At 36.5% G+C, this 24,149-nt stretch overlaps 2 protein-coding genes across 7 annotated transcripts; one reads left to right on the top strand and one right to left on the bottom strand.

The window, feature by feature from the left end:
• Nucleotides 1-468: 468 nt before the first annotated feature.
• On the top strand, nt 469-9,106 carry TMEM30A_1 (Cell cycle control protein 50A; the record flags this gene model as incomplete). 3 transcript variants are annotated; one of them, XM_035732263.2, is made up of 7 exons in its annotated part: nt 469-566; nt 604-737; nt 772-918; nt 2,734-2,923; nt 5,501-5,839; nt 7,980-8,142; nt 8,853-8,862. In XM_035732263.2, the coding sequence occupies exons 1-7, from the start codon at nt 521-523 to the stop codon at nt 8,860-8,862; spliced, it is 1,029 nt and encodes a 342-aa protein (XP_035588182.1). In that variant the 5' UTR covers nt 469-520. The 3 variants fall into 3 exon arrangements, with proteins under 3 accessions (XP_035588182.1, XP_051067750.1, XP_051067751.1); XM_051214563.1 differs by having other exon boundaries at nt 2,734-5,839; nt 8,853-9,106; XM_051214564.1 differs by having other exon boundaries at nt 604-918; nt 8,853-9,104.
• Nucleotides 9,107-10,654: 1,548 nt separating this feature from the next.
• PUF60_1 (Poly(U)-binding-splicing factor puf60) lies at nt 10,655-20,515 on the bottom strand. Of its 4 annotated transcripts, XM_051214561.1 has the most exons (8): nt 20,176-20,515; nt 19,795-20,141; nt 19,510-19,745; nt 19,179-19,342; nt 17,411-17,723; nt 13,452-13,587; nt 11,715-11,901; nt 10,655-11,203 (listed from the first exon to the last, which is right to left on the bottom strand). In XM_051214561.1, the coding sequence occupies exons 5-8, from the start codon at nt 17,627-17,629 to the stop codon at nt 10,930-10,932; spliced, it is 816 nt and encodes a 271-aa protein (XP_051067748.1). In that variant the 5' UTR covers nt 17,630-17,723; nt 19,179-19,342; nt 19,510-19,745; nt 19,795-20,141; nt 20,176-20,515; the 3' UTR covers nt 10,655-10,929. The 4 variants fall into 4 exon arrangements, with proteins under 4 accessions (XP_051067748.1, XP_051067749.1, XP_051067747.1 ...); XM_051214562.1 differs by lacking the exon at nt 19,510-19,745 and having other exon boundaries at nt 19,881-20,442; XM_051214560.1 differs by lacking the exons at nt 10,655-11,203; nt 19,510-19,745 and having other exon boundaries at nt 11,621-11,901; nt 19,881-20,141.
• Between the last annotated feature and the right edge of the window lie 3,634 nt (nt 20,516-24,149).

Here is a 24,149-nt window from a genome sequence, read left to right as displayed (position 1 = left end):
TCTGGACATCCTCTTAAACACCTACTTAAGCTTAGTCCGAATAATAATCTAAGGGGTAACACCCAGAAACTGGAAACACAACATAGCAAGACGGAATGTAGACACAACTTCTACTCCTTAAGAGTTGTCAAAAGCTGGAATTCGCTGCCGGCCGAGCTAGTCCAAGCGACTTCTCAGGAGTCCTTCAAGAGGCAACTTGACCTATTCTTAAGGACCAAGGACAGCATCACATTATGATTTACCAATTTCTTTTCCTTTTTTATTGTTAACATACCTAGGTTCCTGCCTGGAGGATTTGGTGATCCCCTGCTACTAGACACGGAAGCCTGTTAAGCGAAAGCTTCTTCTATTCCGTCCACAACCATTTGAACCATTTGAACTTCACTGGAAGGCAAACTGTCGGGATTAACACAGGTCCAACAACCCACTATCCCTATTGCTGAAGACAAAATCTGAAGTTTGAAATTCATAGGGGCGCTAGTTCGTACATGTGAGCTACGTGGGTGTTGCTAGTCATATCATGGAGTTAGCTGAGACAAAGCCAAAGAAATCAAACAAACCGAAAGGTATCTTTGTGAGCTATTAGTTGGCATTCTGCTTCAGATACACCTTTTCACCAGCAGCGTCTAAAGTCATGGAGACCAATTCTAACTGCTAGGAATGCGTTTCCAATATTTCTCGCTATTGGGTTATTATCCATACCAGTGGGTATAGTTTTACTTGCATCCTCTAATAGCGTAAGTCTTCGTCTTGCTTCTTCACCTTGGTAAGGTCTTAGAGGTTGTTGTGGAGTATACTCACTGCGAAGATACCGTACGCCATACACGATGTTCTGAGTTGGTCAGACTTCCTGACTTCTATAGGACATATAATATATGTTCATGCAAAGTCGAATTTGAACTCAAGGAAGAGTTCAAGGTAAGTGTTTCATGGATCTACGTCGTCTAAAATACTTAGTAAATGCCAAAGTAGCAATGTTGTGTCCAATGCTTTGCTTTCTGTACGTATTGCTTACAGTTCCATCTGACCCAAAAATGTTCATTTCAAATCGGCGTGGTCACTCTAATATTATGCGATCGTATCAGCGTCATAATGGCTTAGGTTTAGGAGGAATGCTCTTGCTATTCGTTGTTACTACGATTTTGTTTATTATCCATGTAACGACAGTAGAATTTTAATTGGCTTATTGCTCCCACCAGTGATTTTTTCTACATTTTTGCTAATAAAGGTTTGCTGTTGATTTTGGTGCTAAAAATATTACCACTGTTGGGTCGAGAATTTGTGTTGCTAGTACATGTATAACATGTCTACTAATGTCAGTACGAGGATTTCCTTTTATGCTACTCTTTTAGTTCACCGCATATATATGATATCTCCATCCAATAAAATTTGACTTACAGAAATCAGTTCTCACCAACTGTAACTTGGATAACAAGAACTCATTCGGACTACTCCAGTCGTTATATTTAGTATTATTCGTCTCTTAAATGCTTAACAATCTAATAATTACATAAACGTAGATATTTGCTTCGATTCTCTTATCATCGATATGGTAATTATTATATTTGAACCGGTTCTCCATTTATGAAACTAGTTCTTACTGTAGCTTATGAATAGCAACAATATATTCACCATTACATATGTAGACAACCGTAATTCATTGACGTGAGACGTTAAAATATTTAGTGCTGACATGAAGCATTTGTAATTAAAATTGATTATTACGAATTGTGACTTGAGTTTTTCGGTCACACTTCCGAGTCGGTAAGTCATCAGAACAAACCCTGTATTTTCACTGTATGATTAGTTGAATGTTCGTAATGTTTAAATTTCCGAAAACAATCATCTACATTCTGTGTAGTCCTTCGCTTCATATACCACAAAGCCCTCTGTTATGCTTTATTATGCTAACTTTAACTACTCTCACAGGTGATTCTGATGCTAAATAACTGAACACATCTGACGTACCAAATATCACTCCGAAGTAATTGTTCGCATCCAACAAAAAGCTTCAGTAGACAAATCTAAAATCACTTGCTATAGGTGTATGCTCTGTTTTAAAAATCCAGGAAGGACGAGTATTTTTTGTTCACCTAGCCTCAATTTTCCGGTGTTCACATTTAGACTATCTGGATAGTTATATACGTTTTTCCAGTTACGTGTTCTATGATGATTATTGTTGTGTCGGGCGGTGTCCAAAATCTGATACTGATGCAGTGTGCTACGCGCTACTTCCCAACTGACTACTTAAGCGAGAACAGAAGAGTGAGTGAGTGTATTGGGCTACCGAATAAAATGCGCAAATACTCATTCATATATATGCCGCCACTCTAATCCTCAGAAAATCGAACCATTTTCTAGCCAACGAAATGCACTTGTCCTTTGGATCACTTCTGATTGCCAGCGATTGACCTTTTCATCAGGCTACTTCTGATTGGCTCTCCATATCAATTACTAATAAGTTAGCCTAGTTAATATGGTTTTTAGAACCCGTGTCTGCGATCACCAAATATTTAGTGGGGTCATAGACAAAATACTCTAAAAAGGGTAGGTTTATGGTTTAAATAAATGTGAGTTAGTCAAATCTGCACATCTTTTCGGACATTTTAAGTTCAGCATTAAATTTATTGAATCCAGCTAAAGTGATTATTTTTACCTTATCCAAAATTATTTATAAATTCGTCAATTATAAAGTAAATAAATGACGTTATACATAATCCTTTTTTATCTTAGGGTCAAGTGTACTTTTATTATGGCCTGTCAAATTTCTTCCAAAATCATCGCCGCTACGTCATATCAAAGGATGATTACCAGTTACACGGTTCCGTGGAAACTCCAAAACCAAGTTGTGAACCGTATCGATTCGATCCCAATGGAAAAGTCTATGCCCCATGTGGAGCTATTGCAATGAGTTTATTCAATGGTAATTTTGATACCGCTATCCTTCACACTGATAAGTTTCCGAAATCTGATATAATAGTTTTTTTTATTTAATTTTACCATTTCTCCCGATTTTTAGCGTGTAATAAGATTCTTTGGCGTCTAAAACATCAACCACCGATGTTTCCATTTTCTAATGTTCAAACCCCGAAAAACCTGGTACATTCTCTCCCTATCCATTGGATGCTTCCTTACGACTTGTAGTTATATCTCATAACTAACCGATGATATTCACACATCGTTTCGTTTGCATGTATACGGCGTGAAGGCTCAAGAGTTAAGGGGTTCGACCTTCGGCTACCAAGTCCTAAGTCCGAACACTTCCATCTACCTCAGTTTAAGCAATCGAATTACATCATTTCCCCTAACACTAAGAGTGTGGCTCATCACCAAGTACCTGATGAATAAGTTGATAACTTGGTAATATAAAATGAAAACGGTGGTGATATAGGGTAATCGACAGTAATCTCGTGCTGTTTCAATAAACGGTTCCGTATAAGTTCGTGCGAACAGTATAAACTATGGCTCACAGTATTTGCAACCTTGAAAAGAGGTTCATGCTTCGCATAATTGCGAGGGCTAAAAGTTGCCATGAAACGAAATTAATAGACAACAAACTATTTAAAGCTTTGGAGACTTAAATATATCATAAGTTCGTTCAAAATCACTATTTTAATGGTATGACCTAATATGCTACCAAAAATCTATTTTATAAGACTTATCATCAAGATATAGTCAATGAAAAGAAAACAGACCTCATACGTATATTATGCAGATAAATTTATATAACCTGATCAATAGAGATACCTGCTGGAGATGTGATATTCGTAAGAATTATTATGCCTGAGAAAAGACCATCAACGGGTTCCAGGGAATGAAAAAAGGGTACTTGGAAGTTACAAAATCTACCTAAATCAAACAGATGATTGCTTTTTTATTCTCTGTAGACGTCACAGCTTTTGGTTGAAGAAATGATATGCGTTTATCTGAAGTTACCCACATGTCGCTTGGTTACTAGGATGCTGGAAACATGTCTTGAAGTCATTGTAATTGATCTTCTGAATAATCTTCGAATAGATAAGTCGCGTTTGTACACGAAGTTGACTTTATGCACATTAATTTTTATTACGAGTTTTTAATTGTATTTCCAGAAATAGTTACTCCTTTACGGGTGTGTTTGGGCCTACCAAATGTAGAATACTATAAAAACCGTCCTCATTGACTCTTAGTTTTAGATAGGTAAATAATGTGGTTGGGAGAATTGGGAAGTTGGATTTGTATTGGCGGGATGACTCAATGAAACCTCAACAAAATAGCCGATTCAGTATTTTGCTGCCCTGGTACGACCGAGAGTGGGGAGAATCCGCTCTCCCTCTCGAAATGCTCTCATATGGCCACGCGTATATAGCCTCTGCCAGGGAAGTTCTACTCACTACCTTCTCACAGCGGAGGTGTTGCTTACGAAATTGAGAGGACGAAAAGCAAATGTCCGGCGCTTTAACCGGGTTGGTGGACATGGAGAGTCCACCTAGGGGAGTTGGAAAACTCTGATTCCAAACCAATAGTGCACATGGGCTCCAGTATCCTAAAGGAAAAAATGGCGTATGAACCAATCGTTGGTTACCTACTGGCTACCATGGGACTGCATCTCCTTACGTTGCTCCACTGCCTTGTGGATCAGACCTTCAGGTCGAAGGCTCCGGGTGTGGCCCCTAAGAAAACCACCTGCTTCGGTTTGGGCACCCGGGCAGTATCACGGCCCTCACACATATCAAATGAGATTTGTGTGACGCATTTGTATTTGGTGCCTCCTTGTACCAATATCTATGTGTTAAAATAAATAAATAAATATGCAACTATAGCAAAATGTTGGCAAACGAACAAAAGAGCTAGTATAGTGCTCAACAGTCAAGTTATTTTTACTTTATGGTGGTGTTATCCCCATTAAAAATACTAGGAATGCATAGTTCAGAAGAATTTGACCTTATATAACGACATAGGCTTATTCGTGTGTAGTGGAGCGTCTCGTTAGTCCATTCTGAATTCAGATAAGGTTAAAATGCTTTGCAGGATTCGAAGCACCTAATGAATGATGCTGATAGGCTATGTGTCATGCATATCGTGTTGCACAGAGTAAAATTTGGTTAGAAAGTTAAGCGTAAGCAGATGAATGAATGTCATGGACCATTGGTTTTTAGCAATATAGAGACGTGTAGACTATCTAGATAGACCAATGAATGTTCTAAAATTTAGTATTTAAAAGCTAGAAAACGTGATTAATAAAGATATAGATTTACTCATTGTTGGTTTTTACCTTAATATTAAATGTCTTATTAAAAATCACTAGTACTTTTTCCATTCTGCTGCAAAGGTTACAAACCAAACCATTATGAGAAAACAAAGCAACTGGTTAGTAAACAAAGTACCTGTCCATACACAATCTATGTCGGATTGTTAGTGAAAATCGACCATATGAGGCGACCAGATATTCTTCTGACCGGTCCACAGAATAGTTAATGTATTTCAGTAGAATCATTTATGGAATCGTTTTTCATTTCAGACTCATTTACTCTAAAATATCTTGGTAAAAGCTCGGAACCTCTTGCTAAACCATTACAAGTTCCAATGACAAATAAGGGGATCGCTTGGCGTACTGATGTTGAAGAAAAATTTGGAAAACCACCAGCTGATTCATGGGCAAACACAGTAAAGCCAGTCAGTTGGAAAAAGTCAGCTCTTGAACGCTCATCTGGTGCATATAGCGAAGACGAAGAGTTATTAGTATGGATGCGTGTTTCAGCACTACCAACATTTCGTAAATTACATCGTCTAGTCACTCATGTCGGCGCTTTTTCAAATGGTCTACCAGCTGGAATTTATAGCGTTGATATTGAGTACTGTGAGTACTGGTTTACTTTTACTTTTTTTTCGACGTGACTGACATGTTTTTCGTCAGTTAGATCCTCTCAGTTAACAGAAATTTAGTTTCCTATGCTCAAGGTTACACTTCTTTCATTCATCTGATGTAATAGTTTTTTTACGTTATGGTCCTTGTTGATAAGCTGACTGTTTAAATGGCAGCTGGATCTTGGATACGACAGTAAAGCTCGGTAGAGTCATATCAAATCCCATATAAGGTTATAAGTCACTCTATCTCTTGCTTATTTTTTCCGAACTATTGTAAGTTTGTGTTGTTTTTAACCATTTTGCTAACCCGTTTTAATGTGTGATGATAAGAGCAAAATTTTTAGATCGATAGCAAGCGTTACTTTATTTAATTAGAACAAATAAACTTGAAGTGGGAGCAAAATTTGTCCTATTTTACAGCTTCTTACCTGCAAACTGTTTCAAATGGCAACAAATTTGTCATAAGTAATGTTTATGGAAATATGCTTTGAACGTATAAATTCACTTATATTTATAAAATAGTAATTAGACTACGCGTAGAAAACAGAATTTGTCAACTACAATTGAAAACGTGATAATGTATGTGAGTTAAAAAATTTTGATCGTAAAAGGAATGAACAAATGGCTTAAGAAGAATTAAACCCTAATAGACTGAGGAATTATATAATTTCTCTGAGTCATTTGAAAAAAACTTAAGAGGATAAACCAGTAGTATTAATTTGGTAGTTGAAAACTAATTAATAGCATAGTGTAGGTTTAGTCATCTTGTTTTTCTGTTTGGAAAGGTCGAACTGAAAGACTCCTCAGAACGCAGTGGAATTGGCATCCTTCGTTCCTTTGGTATCGTAATTGGTTAAAGAATATCTGTTTAGTGACCGATGTTCATCAGATGCCTTGAGATTGTACTAGGGAAAGACCCTGTTTCTATCCAAGATTTTAGATTCGGTCAACAGTAGGTAACGCAGAATCTGACTCATATATGAGTTGGTCCGAATTACCACACCATATCAACACACTAAGATGAGTACTAAGTTATTAGAAGTAGTATCAGTTGTGACAATCAGGAATAACGAATACGATTCAAGAAGGATGAACTCAGAGCAGAAAACGTATAATATAACTTTTATATCCAGGATCTCGAGATGAACAGAGTGAATAAATCTGCACCATTGCAACGGATTCTGAGTAACTATAATGTTTTGAATTATTTGAATTATAGCACGAACTAAGAGTCCCAGAAATAACGCAATTGAATGAAGAAATGAGACACAAGCACAAACGAATGTATTGTATTTGGAATTCGAAATCAAGCATTCAACAAGTACAAAGGTATCATTAGTTCATTCAAGCACCACAGTAACATCCAACATCTATACTAAATCGTCGCAATAATCATCCATATTCCAGACTGGGTAGTAAACAGCCATTAACATGGTCCAGACTAAGTTAATGACTGCATGTACTGATTCCGACTAAATGCCTTCGTTTAACTTTTTTTATTTGCTACTTTAAGTCTATATAAATTGGTAAATATAGTTAGCGGGTACGTGAGCATAAAAAGTATCTACTTAATACCAAAGTAGGAAGTATATGATATCAATGTTATCTATCTTCCCATTAGTTGTTTACACAAGCAGTCAATAACTTATCCATATTCGATCAACACTCCTAAGTATATATGAATTTTTTTGACACTCACTCATTTTTTCCCTGAGTGCTTGCGGATTTTAGTAATTACTAACAATATGCTATCCTTACAACTGGTTTTCTGGCTTTTGAATATCCTCGAGTAAATTCAAATTACTACTAAAGGATTTGGCCTGTTTTAAATACTCAGTTAACGAGGTATTATTTATTGGTGTCAAATAGAGAGGAATTGGCTTCTACAACACTATATACAGATCATTCCAGTAGTTTCATTTATTTACATATCCATGAGCCACCAGTTAACATTAAACTTTACTACAAAATTTTCAAGTATTTTATTTCTTAAGATACTAGAAAATAAGATCATTTGATTCTGAAGATGTATTTTTTATATTTGCGTTTCACAAATTTACCAAATAAAAAATTTCACTCAAGTTCATATTATTCCCCTGATTTAATTTTGCTTGTTTTTATTGTACATTCAGCTTATCCTGTCACTCAATTTGGTGGCACTAAACGAATTATACTGTCTACGATGAGTTGGTTAGGTGGCCGAAATCCAACATTAGGAATATCCTATATTGTTGTGGGCAGTGTGGGCCTTATTTTAGGTCTTATATTTTTCATTCTTCACTTTCATACAATGAAGTAAGTTGATGTTTTTTGCGAAAGCTTTTATCATTTCTTTTTCGAATATAATAAGTCTTAAAAAGAGGTGGGCAGTCAATGTTGTGCTACTGTTTTTCGTGAAAATCTTGACTCTTTATTTTTTTCTCAGGCAATCCGAGTTATAAGCAGAAAACTAAATGTAAGAAGTATAGTTTGATGAGAGCGAATGAAAAATATTAAATAACATTGAAACTAAATGGTAATAAGGAATGCTTACATCTACAATACTGTCATTAATTTCATGTCATCAAATACATATAAAAACAGGAAATAATTCGAACTAAAAATTTTTTTATTTGGGACGGAAATCAGTATGTACGCTGAAGGTGCTTAATAGCATCAAATTTACACTTACAGCAATGCTCGGTAACATAACATGTTAAATATACAGAAAGGGGAGGGAATTATTCTTGCATATTCTGTAGTTTTGTTAGTGTTCTACGTTTTTTTTATCAAATAAGCCTGGTTCCCTTAATACCCACAACAGTAGTTTATGGGGTTTGAATTTTGTTGGGTTATTATAAAATTAGCAACCAGACAGTCATGTAATATCAGCTTAGAAATAAATTGTCACGGTACATAATTAGACTAAAACATTTTGAAATTAAACTATAAAATCTTATCCTTGTTAAATCAATATAAACACTAATTAAAAAATATTCTTCACTGTTTACTTATTTTTTGTACAGGCATCGATAACCTAGCGTTCGTAAACATCAAATGACTTTTCGTCCAGATCATGATTAGTCATATAAAAACTTGTTAGTCGTTCCATAAGATATGAAGTGGCTTCTAGTGATATATTTTGAAGGGTCCTTTATAAAGTATTTTTTATTTATAACTTTTATTTTTTTGTGAATTTGTAATGCTCACGCTCTTAAAAACAAACTTTTGAATGTGATATTTTCAAGATTTCTGGTATAATATACTGTTCTTGTCTATGCTTCGACTAGTTTTTCTGTCGGGTAATTTGTTACACGGCAGACATACATCTTACCTGTGGCTTCTGTTATTAAACTTTAGTTTAATCAGTCCATCTACAAAGTAGGACCAGGCACATACATGCTTCGGTACAAGTTTCCCTACCTCATTAGCACAAGGTGAACATATTCATAATAGTTACTTCAATGGTAGTAATATATATAATGAAAAGATTGCATATAAGGATTTGATATAGGGAAAGAATCAGTTCTTATAAATGTGTAAAGTAATTTTAATTTCACGGTTTAAGGGAAGACAAAGATTGTACACACTTACACCATTGTGATCGATTCTGAGCCATGTCACACCGAGTTCCCAACCACTGGTTACGATAGTTGCGCGGAACTCAACCAAGTAGTCTGCATCTACTAACATGGCTCAGACCGGAAGTTAGTGACTTTGTGGACTGATGCCACGTTTTGGTTTGAACGCCCCTAAATTTCTTCCATCCGTCTCCAACTGGTTAGCATTGCACGCCGTGGGAATCTAGTCCAACTTGTCATTGTTTTAGTTTCCTGACTCCTAATTGAGCACCAAATGCTTTAGATTCTTTCGATCTACATTGGTTGGTTACGGCTCACTACAAAATCCCTCTTGAAGAAACGTTTCTTGGGATACGTTGCACGTCTGGGTAAGCCCATTTGGGAATACATGTTTCAACCACCTCAGTCGACAAGAATTTATTGTCTTATCAACGGGTTTCCCCAGTTTTTACCTCTAGTACAAATACTGCTCGCTAGCAATTCTTTAAAAATGCCTACGATCAAACACTTGCAGCCTACTCATGTCGAATGCTCTCGTAGGTCACACTTCACAACCTTTGTGCCAATACAAGGCGAAACGACACACAATACGAGACGGTATAAAAGATTTATAGCTCAGGTAGATTTTGTCGGAGTCTCGGTCCTTTAGATGTGAGGCTTAATCGTGAAGCTTTCATTGTCCTTCTCAACAACATCAGGTATAGTGAGTTAATTTCTCACCGTTCAATTTGCTCAGCTATTCTCCATCCCGTCAGGGAGTTGGCTGCTGTTCAGAAGAACAATGAAAGCTTCATAATTAAACCACCTAGCTCAGAGAACGAAACCCCACCACAAAGTTACAATGTATTTGTTCTTTAGTTGATGTACAAGCATTTCGCCTGCACTATAGGAATTACTAGTAAGCGATATGTAAACGAGACTTGGGTATACTGTATCACTACTTTGTTAACCACAAACACAACCCTCGAACCAGCAATCTCTCCTAGGAGATAAAATGTCTCCAAAAATACGAAAATTTTATCCGGGTTTAAACTACATATTTCTGAATGTGAGGACTGGTGATGCCATCTGGCTGTTCAACGCAAAGATAAAGCCGGAGTCCTAACAGTATATTGGTACCGTTTGAACATTAGATTTCACCGAAGACGAAACGCATGGAAGTCACACAAAATATTCAGTGGGTGCACTTGAATAGTATGAAGAAATACGACAAAACTTGCAAGTTTGTTAAATAATTAATCAAAAAGCTTACACATGAATAATCATTATTAGTTTGAGCATAGTCAAGGGGAATGTAACTTGACCATATATTCAGAAACGACAAAAGGGAAACTAATTCGGAATATGTTTAATATAAAATTAAACCTTGCTTTATGTACATACAGATTGTAGGGTTAAGGAAGTATACAATAAGTCTGACAAACAAAATGAACATCGTAAATATGCGTACATAATTGTTATAAGAAATACTGATATTGAATGCGGACTGAAATACGACCAATAAAATAAGTTAGAATACTCCTTAGTCATCCAATTCATGCAGTTGAAACCGTTCTTCGTCATACAAACGAGCTTGGACAACACGACCAGCAAAATAGCGTTGATTTAGGGCGCAGCAAGCAGCTTTAGCGTCATCCGATCGGTCAAACTGAATAAAGATGCGAACATCCTGACTTGTCATTATATGAATCAAAACGCGTAGAACAGAACCGTAGTTCCCACACTCCTCCATTACTTCCTCCTGAAGTTCGTCGTCCACTTCATTAACACCTACCATATTCTCGAGCAATAAAACCCTAATAGGGACAATAAGCAGACAAATTAAGTATTAAGACCACTGAGTATAAAAGTATACTGAATGAAAAGAGTACAATCATGAATCCACTTAAATAGATTTTGAACCTCGAGGTAATCGTAATCTATAATTATCAACACATTTAATGTACCCTAAGTCAACGACAGACTTCTACCGCCAATGAGTCCCAGTTAAATAAACTTCCTTATTAACAGCGTGCAGCAAAGTCAGATCTAGTTTCTTTTCCATAATTTGAGTGCAAATAGTAGGATGTCTACTCAAACATAAATATTTAGATAAATATGAACCTATTTTACTAAAACCATTCAAGCATATTCGATTTTATTCAGTACTCCGGAACACTGCCGAAAATTTATAGTGGTAAAGTAGGCAAACAGCCACATTACTATGTTGAAGAATAAGCACATATTTTGCAGTTTGTATTGAGTTGTAGATCTACTAATATGCTTATAAAATATGGTTTCCAGTAACTTGATAAAAGTGATTCCTACCTAGACATACTAATAGTAAACACATCTTGAGAGTCTTCAACATCGTTTAGGTGAGCGGTTACTTCAGTGTGCTCCCCGACCTGATCTTCAGCGGGGATTTCAGGAATTTCCTCTGAAGCAGTTGGGACAGGGATCGCCGAGTCGTCGTCATCATCCCAGACGGATGCAGTTGTGACGGAAATGACATCTGAATAACACAGAAACCAGTGAGTTAGATAAATTTAAATTCACAAAAATAAATTTCATTTCGATTTAATGACAGTACTATGCATAAAGCTTTGAAAAATGATAAACGCTGGATCAGTCACAGAAATTGATTTTTAGGAATTAGTTACGAAAACAATCCCGTTGATTGATAAGTTCTATAGTTGCCTCAGGAGGGTTTTAACTTTGTGATATTCGTGTGTTACAACTTGCACCGGTCTGGATAGGATGCAATAAATGATACTAAGAAGCCATATAAAATACGTCATTTATACTTGGTTTCCAAGGTCTGTTACGCAAAAACATGGTTACGAAGAGTTATATAGCTTGGACAAATCAGCAATAAGTTACTCTATTTTAGTATTCGCTTAAATGCGTTCAATACAAGATATCTACGAGACAAGACAGATAAATTAAATCATAGAAACAATTTTCTAAATCAAACTAAGTAGAATCATCAGTTAATTACAAACTTATATACACAAGTGTAACTCAGTTACTTAGCAGAGCCCCAAGATCATCATATCACCTATCCCAGAAGAGAATATTGGGTTTGTGGAGAGTTTTAGTTACAAAGACATGCTTGAAGTACTTATTCATTTAAACACAAACATTAGTACAAGGAAGCACCAAATAGATTTGTGCGAGGGTTGGGATACTGCCCGGGCGCCTAAACAGAAGCAAGTGGTTTGCTTAGGGGGCCACACCCCTTGAAGTACTTTAATATCACCACATTTTTTGTCTTTTCGGGTTTTCTTTATCTTCTGCATTTTTAGTTTAAAGTTTAATAAAAACAGTAGAAAAATATACCATTTAATCCCTATTTCCTGCCTCCTTTATTAGTTGGATAATTTAAAATGTAATGATAGAAACGTTCTCTTTGTTCTCGATGCGTAATAATTGGTAATTCAGTTCACTCTCGTGAAGTGATTGTTTAATCGGTCACCTTATGCATACCAATATTTTTATATATCGCCATAACAGCAGCAACATTTGTCATTCACAAGTGATATTAATCCCTTTTCATCAGACTTGACAGAGAAGATAAGAAAAAATCACCGTGACTGCATAAGGATACAAAAAGTGAAGTTATGGATATAAATGAAATGACACGATCGGGAGGAGGATAAGCATTTGAAAGAAATAGCCCAGTAGGTCGACTGAATTAGTTTATTTACATAATCTGTTCAATAAACAGGTGAACTGGTTTACTGAGATTGTTAGTCGGGATCGTGACAAGAGATGGTTGATAAGGAAAGCTTACGTTGGGAACATTAAACATGTGCAGTCTTTTAGGTTTTGTGTTATAAACTTTTCCATTTTATCAATCTGCGTACTTGGTGAACATACCATGTATACCCTTTTGATGCTTGTTAGCAGAATGGGATATTTGCAATTCTACCTATTGTCTTTTATGTTGCAGAAATAGAGCAAATCAAAATGTTTTCATATAACTGGCTAGTTAATTATATATTGGTTGAGACGAAAAACGTTCTTTGAACGGATTGAAAATTTTCTTTAATAAAGAATTACCTTCTATTTGCTTCTCTTCCGATGTTGACGTTACATTGTCCCCTACAGAAGTAGGAATAAATACACCAGGAGGTGGGAGATTTTGTGCAGCTGCAGGAGGTCCAGAAAATCCAGTGGAGGTTGTAGGACGATTTGTCTGTTTAGATTCAAGGAGTGTGATTGGAAAAGTTTGTGGAAATGGGTTATTTAACCAAAACTCAGCATTTAAAGTTATCTATGGGGTAGGTAGAAGCCTGACGAAGACAGTGAGCTTCTGTCTTAGCATTTATGAATCCTTCCCCAAACATTTAGAATAAACAAAATTGTGTGTACAAATGAAACTTATTCAACCTCTTCTTCTATAATGGCCTTAGTCACAAGTTTTCCGAAGTAATTACCCTATCCCTATTTCCCGACAGACGTTTTACCTTTAGCTGACTTATTTTGTTTCTGCACTGTCTATGATTAAATTTTATCTTACCATGTCACTCAACCATTTTGAATAATTACTATTCTTTATAAAAACGTTTATGGAAATATTGATGAATATTCAAGATTTCAACGACTAGGTTTACAGTTTCCTAACAAGGACATCATTTCTTGTAATTTTGTATTAAGCTCAGTAAATTTGATAAACATATTATTGATTACCACTGAAAAAGGTACAAATTTGCGACTGTGTGGCTTTGAAAGTGAATTGGAGGAAAAAAGAACTCCATTTAACCAATTACTTTTGTTTTTATAATGAGTGTATTCCATTTAATGGATTGTGAATCAATAAATTGTGAGAGAAAATAAATTTTGCATTCAATACCCGATTACTTCCAAATGAAACGTGTAAATCGAACATTTAAACAATTACACTCACTTAAAAACCTAATAAGTCAGTAATTTGGACTGCAACAAGTCAATACCTATTAGAATAGTTAAATATTATGAATAATTTAAATAACACATTCATGACAAGTGTAATGGTGTTATTCTACTATAAATCTATATTCAACAGTTTAACAATATGGATGTAACAGACTAGTTAGTCCAGTTATTATCAATGTGGAAACTGGCACGAGTGTGCGTCAGTCAAAGTCTGATAGTCTTAACTTAATTGGTGACTGAACGACCTACGAAACTAGTAACTTACAAACGCCTATTTCACCAGAAAAAAGCGTGTTTGTTGGTCAATTGCAGTATCTCTTAAAATCAGTTCATTTGAGGACTTTGATCAATTATTTGGTCTTGTGAGCAGTTATCAGATTGAATTTTATTATTTTCCATCACTTATTTATCACCATTTAAATAAGTGAAACATGTTTATAATACATCCAAAACCCTTCTCTATAACGTCTTAGTTCACTGTGGTCAGAGGAAGCAACCCCTTTAAGCAGCTGAACAATTTCCCTGTTAACCAACTGGTTACAAATGTCCTAATACTCTATAACATCTAAGCTTATAGCGTTCATTAAAACTCTACTCAAAATGACAGAACGAATGAAATGGAACAGGTTCATGTACTCAGCTTTGAAAAACCTAAGTATGACGGTTAGTGATATTACTGAGCTGCTCCAAACCGAAGTAAGTGAAGTATGACTCAAACTCTGAACCTACTTAGCCTATAACTAGTAGGTTGGGTTTGGGAAACTGGTTAATAGCATTAGCCTTCATAGCTAGTGTGACTGTAAACTAAGTATCAAAATTTTCTCATGGTAATTGGGTTACACTGAAGTCAAACCGGATCAACAGCAGGGTTTTTAGAGATTAGAAAAATATATTGATGAAACCATACAATACTGACGGTCTTAGGTGATCAGATTCAAGATTTTGGGTATTAAATATTAGGACGAACGCCATTGCCGGTAACTTGTCGCTGAAGATCATGTTTTTGATTAAAGCTTATATGAGCTGGATTGTGAATTTCTTGTGGAACAATGTGTTATAGTTTAGAATTAAGGTTCTAATGTGTTAGAAGTTAGAGATACTGTGTTAGGGTTAGGTAGTACGGCATGAAAGTATAAAAGTTAGGAGTTCGTGTTAACGAATGTTAGGTTTAGGATGTTGAGGTGCCACTAGCTCCAATCTAATTTGCCAAAATCTAGCTATAAGTTCACTAATTGTGCTAACATTCCAAATCCTCTGTAATTTTATCACTTTTTAAAAACAGAAGTGTTTCACAAAAAGTGCATCCTGATTGGGTTGCTCTTAAAATTCCCAAAGCCTATCAATATATTTAGTGTTCAGTCGACTAAGCATCCTTGAAAAATTAAATCAGAACCATTCAAATATCAAACTAAAAGGTTCGGTGAACGATGAGGAACACTGAGTACGAAAAAAAAATAGATAATAGACTATATAGATGAAAGATTTTTTACTGTATCACTTAACTTTTATTAGTCAATATTGTCCACTTTAATGAAAGAGCGTACATGTTCGTTTTTTTAACAGCAAATCCAGTAGCTGGAACAATGTATTGGTAGAGTGATCGACAAACCACACAGACTTTTACTCATTTTACCAAACTTGCATTCAGAACATCGGAAAATCATGAGTGATCACCAGGAATTGTTTATTTAGACACAACTCACATGATTGTGCAAGTAAAACACAGGACTAAGAAGCATTACAAACAAACTAGGACTTTTTTATGCATAACAGATTCTAGTGTCAGTCATTATTTTAAGCCCATATATCTTATTCTAGCTTTCGGACATTCCATTCTATTCATTCTACTTGAGTCATATTTTGACCTTGTCAATTATTCGTTTATCAGTCTTGACTGTTTTTATATGAGCGTATATGTGTGTACACTTCATATCCCATGACTCATCACATGTCTGTAGTTTATTTTTGTCTGACTATAAATATTGAGTAACGCTTAACTGAAATGGAGTTGGCTTCCCAGCCATCTTCCCTGCGTGTCATTTTGCTTTGTTCTGTTTCATTCGCTTCATATACAAAATATATGTATTCACAAATCAATTCTCGTTATTCGACTTATTTAATTTTGTTATTGACTAACGTGATTTAAGTCGACGATGATATACGAGAAAAGGCGATAACAATCATTTATACGATCTAAATAGGAGTCAGATCCACGGGCCACTAAGAGTTCAACAGATTTATGGTTGACTGGTTACAATTTCGAAATAGTATAAGACATAGTAACCACTGACGAGTCAAACAACAGTTCATAATTAGAACTATATAAAAATACCATGAAGAAACTGCTTCGTACTCTTCGAAAAAATACCATATCTACAGTTTAGCAGATGGAGAACCTCTGCTAAAGTATAGGTGAATTGTGTAAGCAGGTATGAAAGCGGAAAGTAAAACCAGGGATTATATCCAATCGAGCGACTTCCGTACGACAAACTCGGAGATTAAGAAGCAAACTTTTGGTTTCAGTTTGAGATGGAAAATAAAATAATTCACTTGACCAGTCCCCAAATCAGAACATGGTTGAATAGGGGCGTAACTATGTCCCAAATAACAAGGTTGGATGGAAGTAGGAATCATAACAAGAGGAACGTTAGCGTATATATAATCGTTACATAAGATCTTAGAGTCTTTTCCAAGTACTCGCTAGTGCTGATTTGTTAAGAAACGGCCAATCAGAGTGCTTCAACACAATCATGCACGGGATATACTTTAATTCAACCTATATCTCGCTAACAGCTATCTTTTATGATTATAGTCATCATGATGATATCACATTTTACATCTATTGACTTCTTAGTATGTGGTTGATTGTTCTCTTATTGATTGCTTACTTGCTTTATCTTGCTTTGCTACAATATGTTACATCTAATAGCTATATATAAATGTGAAGCATATTATCTCGAACCAATTCCTTTCAGATGTCGCAGGAAATTTACATCACTTTATACCCATGTTCCTAAACGAATCTGTGGATCAATAATCAACAGAATACAGTAAATAATATGGATTCAAATGCCAAAAAGGAAGATGATAATATATTTACTTACTCCATTAAGGCTGTTCGAACTAATTTCCTCAGCTGACAGTGTCATAACTTTAGCGGAAATTGATGCGGCTGCAAACGCGACGGCCGAAGTAGATATTGGATTAGTGGAAATTGTGTTTAAACTTTTGTTAGCATTAAGTTCGAATGGAAGAGGAACTCCTTTGGGAGTAAGTGCGCGTCCAACACGAAGTTGTTGTCCCGCCAAGTCGAAACAATTCATGCTTGAGACGGCCGCGATAGCAGCTTCTTCTGATTCGAAATCAATGTAACCGAATCCCCGATGACGACCAGAACATTTAGGATCTGGATACAAGCTGATCGAATAGCGTAGGCAAGAAGTTGCGGAAAATTAACGTCACCAGAATTCTTAACCAGATGGTAGACAGCACCTAATGGCTTGACTATCATAAATTAAAACACGCAGTACGAAAAAGTGCTGGGTTGATTTTTTCTATTACAGTAAGATGTACACCATAAAGTGTAGGCATAGGTGCTTCAGACCTTATACATATATACACACTTCAGAACAACTACTTGGTGTTAAATATTTATTAGTTGAAATTTAACGAGAAAAACTCAGTTCGCGTTGTACTCAAGGACTTCAATAGCCAAATTGGATGTTAAGAAATGCTATAAGTAGCAACATAATACTGATTGACATACAAATGGATAAATACACATATCGAATAAGCAATTAACTAGCAAATATATCACGTCAAATCTGATAGTTATTAAATAATTCTGCAAGGTAACCAGAATGAGAAATTTGTTCACAACACTTAGAAAGTGAGTTCGTTAGAACTCTAAAGAATGACGGAAGGAGTTACAAATATTGGATATCAACGGTCTTGATCAATAGTAATAACGTGTATCAACACTAACAGCCAAACAAGTCACGCGAGGACCTAATTACAGCACATTAGTCAATTCTAAGGATAGATATTTATACAATTAACCGCCTTAGCAGGATAACCAGTGTCGCGAAAGCTAAGTTTAATTATACGGATGTACTTGAAAAGTAAGTAGCTGTGAATCTGAAATTCCAACCTAATTAAATTTCATCAATATTTGTCTTTTAAGGATAAAATCAAACTCAAGACTTATATACTCAAGGTATATGTCAAACTTCACAGTACTTATGAGAGTTTCATAAGAATGAGTCATTTCTTGGGGTAAACTAATTAGTATCCAGACCACTGGTAAAATTAACTAATTAAAAATGGAACCTAAAACGTGAAAACTGATAGGATTAGCCCTACGACTACAGACTAGTTTGGTGATGATCACTTTTTAACCAACTTAGTACCAAATTAAACGCCTGTAATTTACTAGTATGGGGCTTTATCGTTGGAGCCAAGAAAACCCAATTTTTCAACGTCTGAATCTGACTTCAAATAAAATTTCCTTTACTGTTATTTTAACGAGAAGCAGTCATCTAGATATGTTACATCACACTACCTGCTTACTTAGGCTTTTATAGTCCCAACACCAATCAGACAGAATGGGTGCCTGATTGATTGTTGAGGCGATTAAAGACATTAAACGATTTGGGAAGAACGTATGCTGGTTCAAGTTGCCAAATCTCAAATCGAAGGGAAATCAACTAAATAAGAAAGAGATAAATATCATCATTAACACTAATGCAAAACTAATTAAAAATGGTTTTTGTATCTAACCGTTACGAAATACATTACACTATTAGTGAATTCAATAACAAATATACAAGGCAGAAATTCAGTGCCTAGAGTGGTCACTTAATCATAGTTTACCTGCAGCTGTTTACTTTCCCAAATGCTTCGAATACAGTTTGAATATCAGACTCGGTTAACTCTGGATGAACTGAAGCAATGTATACACGAGGCTTAGTACTAACTTCTGCGCGTAGTTCGGCTTCTAAAGCAGCAGTTTGAGGAGCATTGCTTGGTCGCCCGACCTGTGATATATGAGTCAGCAAGAAAAAAAAACATTAAATTTGCTAATGGCGTGACTTGTTAAAATAAGTTAACAGAGCAGTGAAAAAATATCTTATCTGGCTAGCCGATATAATGAACAGAAGTGAACACCTCTGAATACATTCAAAACCTGAACAATTTGACATACCGAATTTCGAGTGAGACTATAATTTATGGACGACCTTTAGGCGACGCTAAGGTGACATTAAGGATGTCCAGCTGTTAACTAGGACTAAATGAGGGTTATAAACCAATGCAAGGAATTAGAATTGACTTGTATTTGATCGTTAGGGCTAGGAACTGGATCTAGGGTTTTTATCGCGAATTTTGTACCAGAGTTATCCCTTGGCAAACAGATATGAAACCTATCAACTCCATGTCAAACTGATATCGGGGGAAAACGAATTCGTTTTTTTCCAATGTACAAACTCACTAAATCTAGTTTCGTGTGAAGGTAGAAGTTTCAAAATACAACCATGAGAAAAAGAAAGATAGTATCATTGCCCAAACAACACGCACCTTTAGGTTTCTGCCAGCCAGAGTGTATCCATTCATTTGATCTAATGCCAAAGAAGCAGCTTCTGGTACCTCGAACTCAACAAAAGCAAATCCCTTGTGTTTTTGTAGAACTGTATCCCAACTAAGAGCGACAGACTTAATCGGTCCAAAGGGTGAAAACGTTTTTCTGATTTCTTCCTCTCCGATTTCAAAACTGATTGACCCAACATAAATTCGACTCAAAAGAATAAGTGCCTGATTCCTTTTAATTGTATTTAAGTCCTTAAACGTGAGAGCAATTTCGACAGATAGATACCTGTTGGTGTAGCTGTGCTGCTTGTTTGCTGAGTGCATTTTGAATACTTTGCTCTAAAGCATACTTCTTTGCCCTTTCAATGGCGAAACGCTGATCATCTGTCAGAGTCAACAGTGTGAAAGGTTCTTGTTTAATATTAGTTCCAAAGTAAATAGAATCCCCCATTGGCATCAGACTAATTATACCACCAGACTTCCGTAACGCGGCCGCAACACTCAAATCTACGTTAATCATACCGATGAATTATAGTCCGATAAGCGCGCCTTTAAGCTCAAATGGTTCAAATGGTTCAAATGGTTGTGGACGGAATAGAAGAAGCTTTCGCTTAACAGGCTTCCGTGTCTAGTAGCAGGGGATCACCAAATCCTCCAGGCAGGAACCTAGGTATGTTAACAATAAAAAAGGAAAAGAAATTGGTAAATCATAATGTGATGCTGTCCTTGGTCCTTAAGAATAGGTCAAGTTGCCTCTTGAAGGACTCCTGAGAAGTCGCTTGGACTAGCTCGGCCGGCAGCGAATTCCAGCTTTTGACAACTCTTAAGGAGTAGAAGTTGTGTCTACATTCCGTCTTGCTATGTTGTGTTTCCAGTTTCTGGGTGTTACCCCTTAGATTATTATTCGGACTAAGCTTAAGTAGGTGTTTAAGAGGATGTCCAGAAGTGTTAAGAATACTATAAGCCATTAGTAAATCACCTCTAAGACGCCTATATTCTAGTGGGTAAAGGTCTAGTGAACGGAGGCGTTCTTCGTAAGGCTTAGATTTGAGTCCTCGAACTGATTTCGTGGCTCGCCGTTGGATACGCTCCAAAGTGACCTTGTCCTTATGGAGTGAGGGGGAGTACTATGTTTCCGTACTCTAAATGGGGACGGATGAAACTATTGAAGATTGTATGGAAAGTTCGTCCGTCAAACTGTCCAAAAATGCGCTTCAACGTTACCAGTGCAAGGTTTGCTCGGAAGGCATTTTTGTCACAGTTAGCGTAAGACTTTAAGTCATGGGGCACCAGGACTCCTAAATCTTTTCGACTTGGGATACTACTAGAGAGGAGTTTCCTAAGTTGTAACTGTAGTTTGCGACATGTCGCAGATGGACTACTTTACACTTTGAAGTGTTAAAGGTAAGTCCGTTATCGTCTGCCCAACTTTGAAGTCGCGTCAGATCCTCCTGAAGTGCCTGTGTATCGTCTTGGTTGCGTATCTCTCTCCAAAGTTTCACGTCGTCTGCAAAAAGTAGTAAGTCTGACGTTACCTGCTGAGGAAGATCATTTATGTAGACCAAGAAGAGAAGAGGCCCTAGTACTGAGCCCTGGGGGACCCCACTAGGACATTCCATAGCCTGAGATAAAGTGAAATTAACCCTAACCTTAAAGTGTCGATTTTTTAGGTATGAAGTAAGCCAATCGATTAGAGGTGGTTTGATACCTAGTCGTTTGAGCTTGTTGATAAGACACAAGTGGTTAACCTTATCAAAAGCTTTCGAGAAATCAAGGTAAATGACATCAACCTTTCCCTTGCAATCGAGGATGCTTGTCCATCTGTCCACCGCAGTCAGCAGGTTGGTTATACAAGAGTAACCCTTCCTGAAACCATGCTGTTGGGGTGAGAAGAAATTTAAGGACAGTAGATAGTCATTTAAACCGTCGCATATCAGGGACTCCATGAGTTTTGAAGGTAATGACAGAAGAGCCACCGGCCGATAACTTGAAGGTTCATTACGTCGACCACCTTTGAAAATTGGTGTGATGTGAGCCAACTTCCAGTTTTCCGGTAATTTGCCTCGGCTAAGCGAGTGTGAAAACATCACGCTAAGCGGCGTTGCCAGGATTGAGGCTGCCTCCCTCAGTATGGCAGGATGAACCATATCCGGGCCAGGAGAAGTGTCAAGTCTTAAGTGCTGCAATTTCCGGAACACCAAGTCAGCGCTTAGGTCCACTTCAGAAAGTCCTGTGGAGTTGGAGATGAGACTGTCGTCAATAAAGTTGATGTCAGCCGGTTGAAATGTTTGAGAGTAATGGGCCGCCAGAAGGTTAGCGGCTAAAGAATTGAAATAGTTGATGAGATGTGTCCTAAAAACTGTACAATTAGCAATCTCGATAAATTATGAACAAATAAAATTTTGTTACCAAAACAACGAAAATAATTTATTTTTCTTGTTTGCTCATTGATATTCAGTGATGAACTTTGTTTTGTCTCACAATCTATAGATGTTAATGTGAAGAAACGTTTCGGTCTTTAGAAGAACGAATGGTATGCCACATCCCATATCTAATATCTTTGAAGCAAGCTTTTGCAAATCAGACGATTTCCTTGTGTATACTTTTTGGCTTTATAGTGCAATCACAGGTCTTTTATTTCATTCTGTATCGGAGAATAAGTCCCCGAAATAAATGGTTCTGTATGTCATTTACATTTATGCTGACCTCATTAGTTCTATTGGACACACCTAAGCTGGAGGTATTTGGTCACGCACCCACACCAGATCTTGAGTGGGTGTGCCGTGCCTCACATCTCTTGAACTAGTGGTCAGCTTAGACCAAACATTTCTCGATACATCGACAGCTTTCCAAACATATCTTCGGGCCTCCTCATTTGTGACTTCTGATCTGAGTGTACTGCCACACTTCGACTAGAAAAGTGTTACATGTAAAGGCGTCATCAAACCCCGAATACTTGCGGGATCTTCAGTCTTGTTTGGATACACAGCTGTAGAAAATAAATAGTTTTTAAAGTACTCGATATCTATAATAACTTCACTAGTCTTACTGTAAGCATCCTAGCTAAAGGCGCTCGCTTACCCTTCAGTACTGGATCAAAAGTGGATATTGTGTGCTACTCAACCCCTGTTACAACTAGTCAGCTTGACTCATATGCTCCTCGAAATATCGGTTATCTTCTAAGTGTATCTTTGAACTCCTTTGTCCCTAAAATCTGATTTGACCGGCTCTGGGATATGTCTGCCCTGGAGGTTTTATGGACGACAGCGCTGCTAAGACCTGGATGTCTACGACATATTTAGATGGTTTATCGACGCGGCTGTATACACACTGAATTTGATTGTTGACTAGAGGTTGGTATGTTTTTGTTAGAAATTAATGAAACACAACTGTTTGAGCGAAGAATATTCTTTTCAATAACTTCTCATCAAGTTCTACAATTATACATCCAAATTAATAACCCATAAAATTGGCCAGATTTAAGGCAGAGTATATTATTGGGAAATTGTAATATGTGAATTGAGAACTGTTGTTTGATACATGAAATCAATTCAGATCGTTAATGTTGGAGCTGTTTAATATAACGTATGAGAAATAATATGTGAAATAAATGGTCAGAATAAATATGGTCAACATGGGGTGATAGAGAAAATAATGGAATAATAATCGGAAATTACGTAATATGTAGAATAATATGAATTAGGTCAGATATAGTAGATTTAGGGGAGGATATTGAATAAATTTTTCAAAAGGTCACCAAGTGTAAAGATAATGATAATAATGATAATCTTAATAATAATGGTAATAATAATAATAACAGTAATCATAATAAATTGAGGACATAAGGTGAACATTAAGCAGGTTACGTCACCATATCATAAAATTAATTATTAAATAGTTGGCCCCGAAGTTGGCCAAGGCAAAAGGGGTGGATGATCATATTTTTTTGGATACAGAGCTCTGGCTTTTCGGTCCGAGCAGCAATTGCTTCAGCCGTCTGTAGGATTCGCAGTCTAACGGAATTAGGTAGACTGCTGTTAACACGATAGATTATTGTGAAAGATTGCTCAGTGTTGGCTGTATGTCCTGTTTGAACACCTTTGCTTAACCACACGGGAAGGTGCTCATGAGCCCGAATGTACAAATTCCTAGAACATCTGCCAACATAACTTGCTCCACAGGAGCAGTTGAATTGATAGATACAGAAGGAGGTGGCTAGTCTAGGCAATTTATCTTTCAACCTCAGAGTGATTATTGGTC

The sequence above is a fragment of the Schistosoma haematobium genome, chromosome 2, assembly GCF_000699445.3.
Source record: "Schistosoma haematobium chromosome 2, whole genome shotgun sequence".
NCBI lineage: Eukaryota > Metazoa > Platyhelminthes > Trematoda > Strigeidida > Schistosomatidae > Schistosoma > Schistosoma haematobium.
Note: the sequence above shows the minus strand (reverse complement) of the source record. Positions and strands in the feature narration are given on the sequence as shown.

What these genes read in the sequence shown, in the direction of transcription:
- PUF60_1 (XM_051214562.1), bottom strand. Translation starts at nt 20,213, where the DNA reads ATGCACTCAGCAAACAAGCAGCACAGCTACACCAACAGGTATCTATCT. An exon ending in TGGCTGGCAGAAACCTAAAG is followed by an intron (nt 19,343 to 19,880) that starts GTGCGTGTTGTT and finishes CATATATCACAG; the next exon opens with GTCGGGCGACCAAGCAATGC. An exon ending in GTTCGAACAGCCTTAATGGA is followed by an intron (nt 13,588 to 17,410) that starts GTAAGTAAATAT and finishes GAATCTAAACAG; the next exon opens with ACAAATCGTCCTACAACCTC.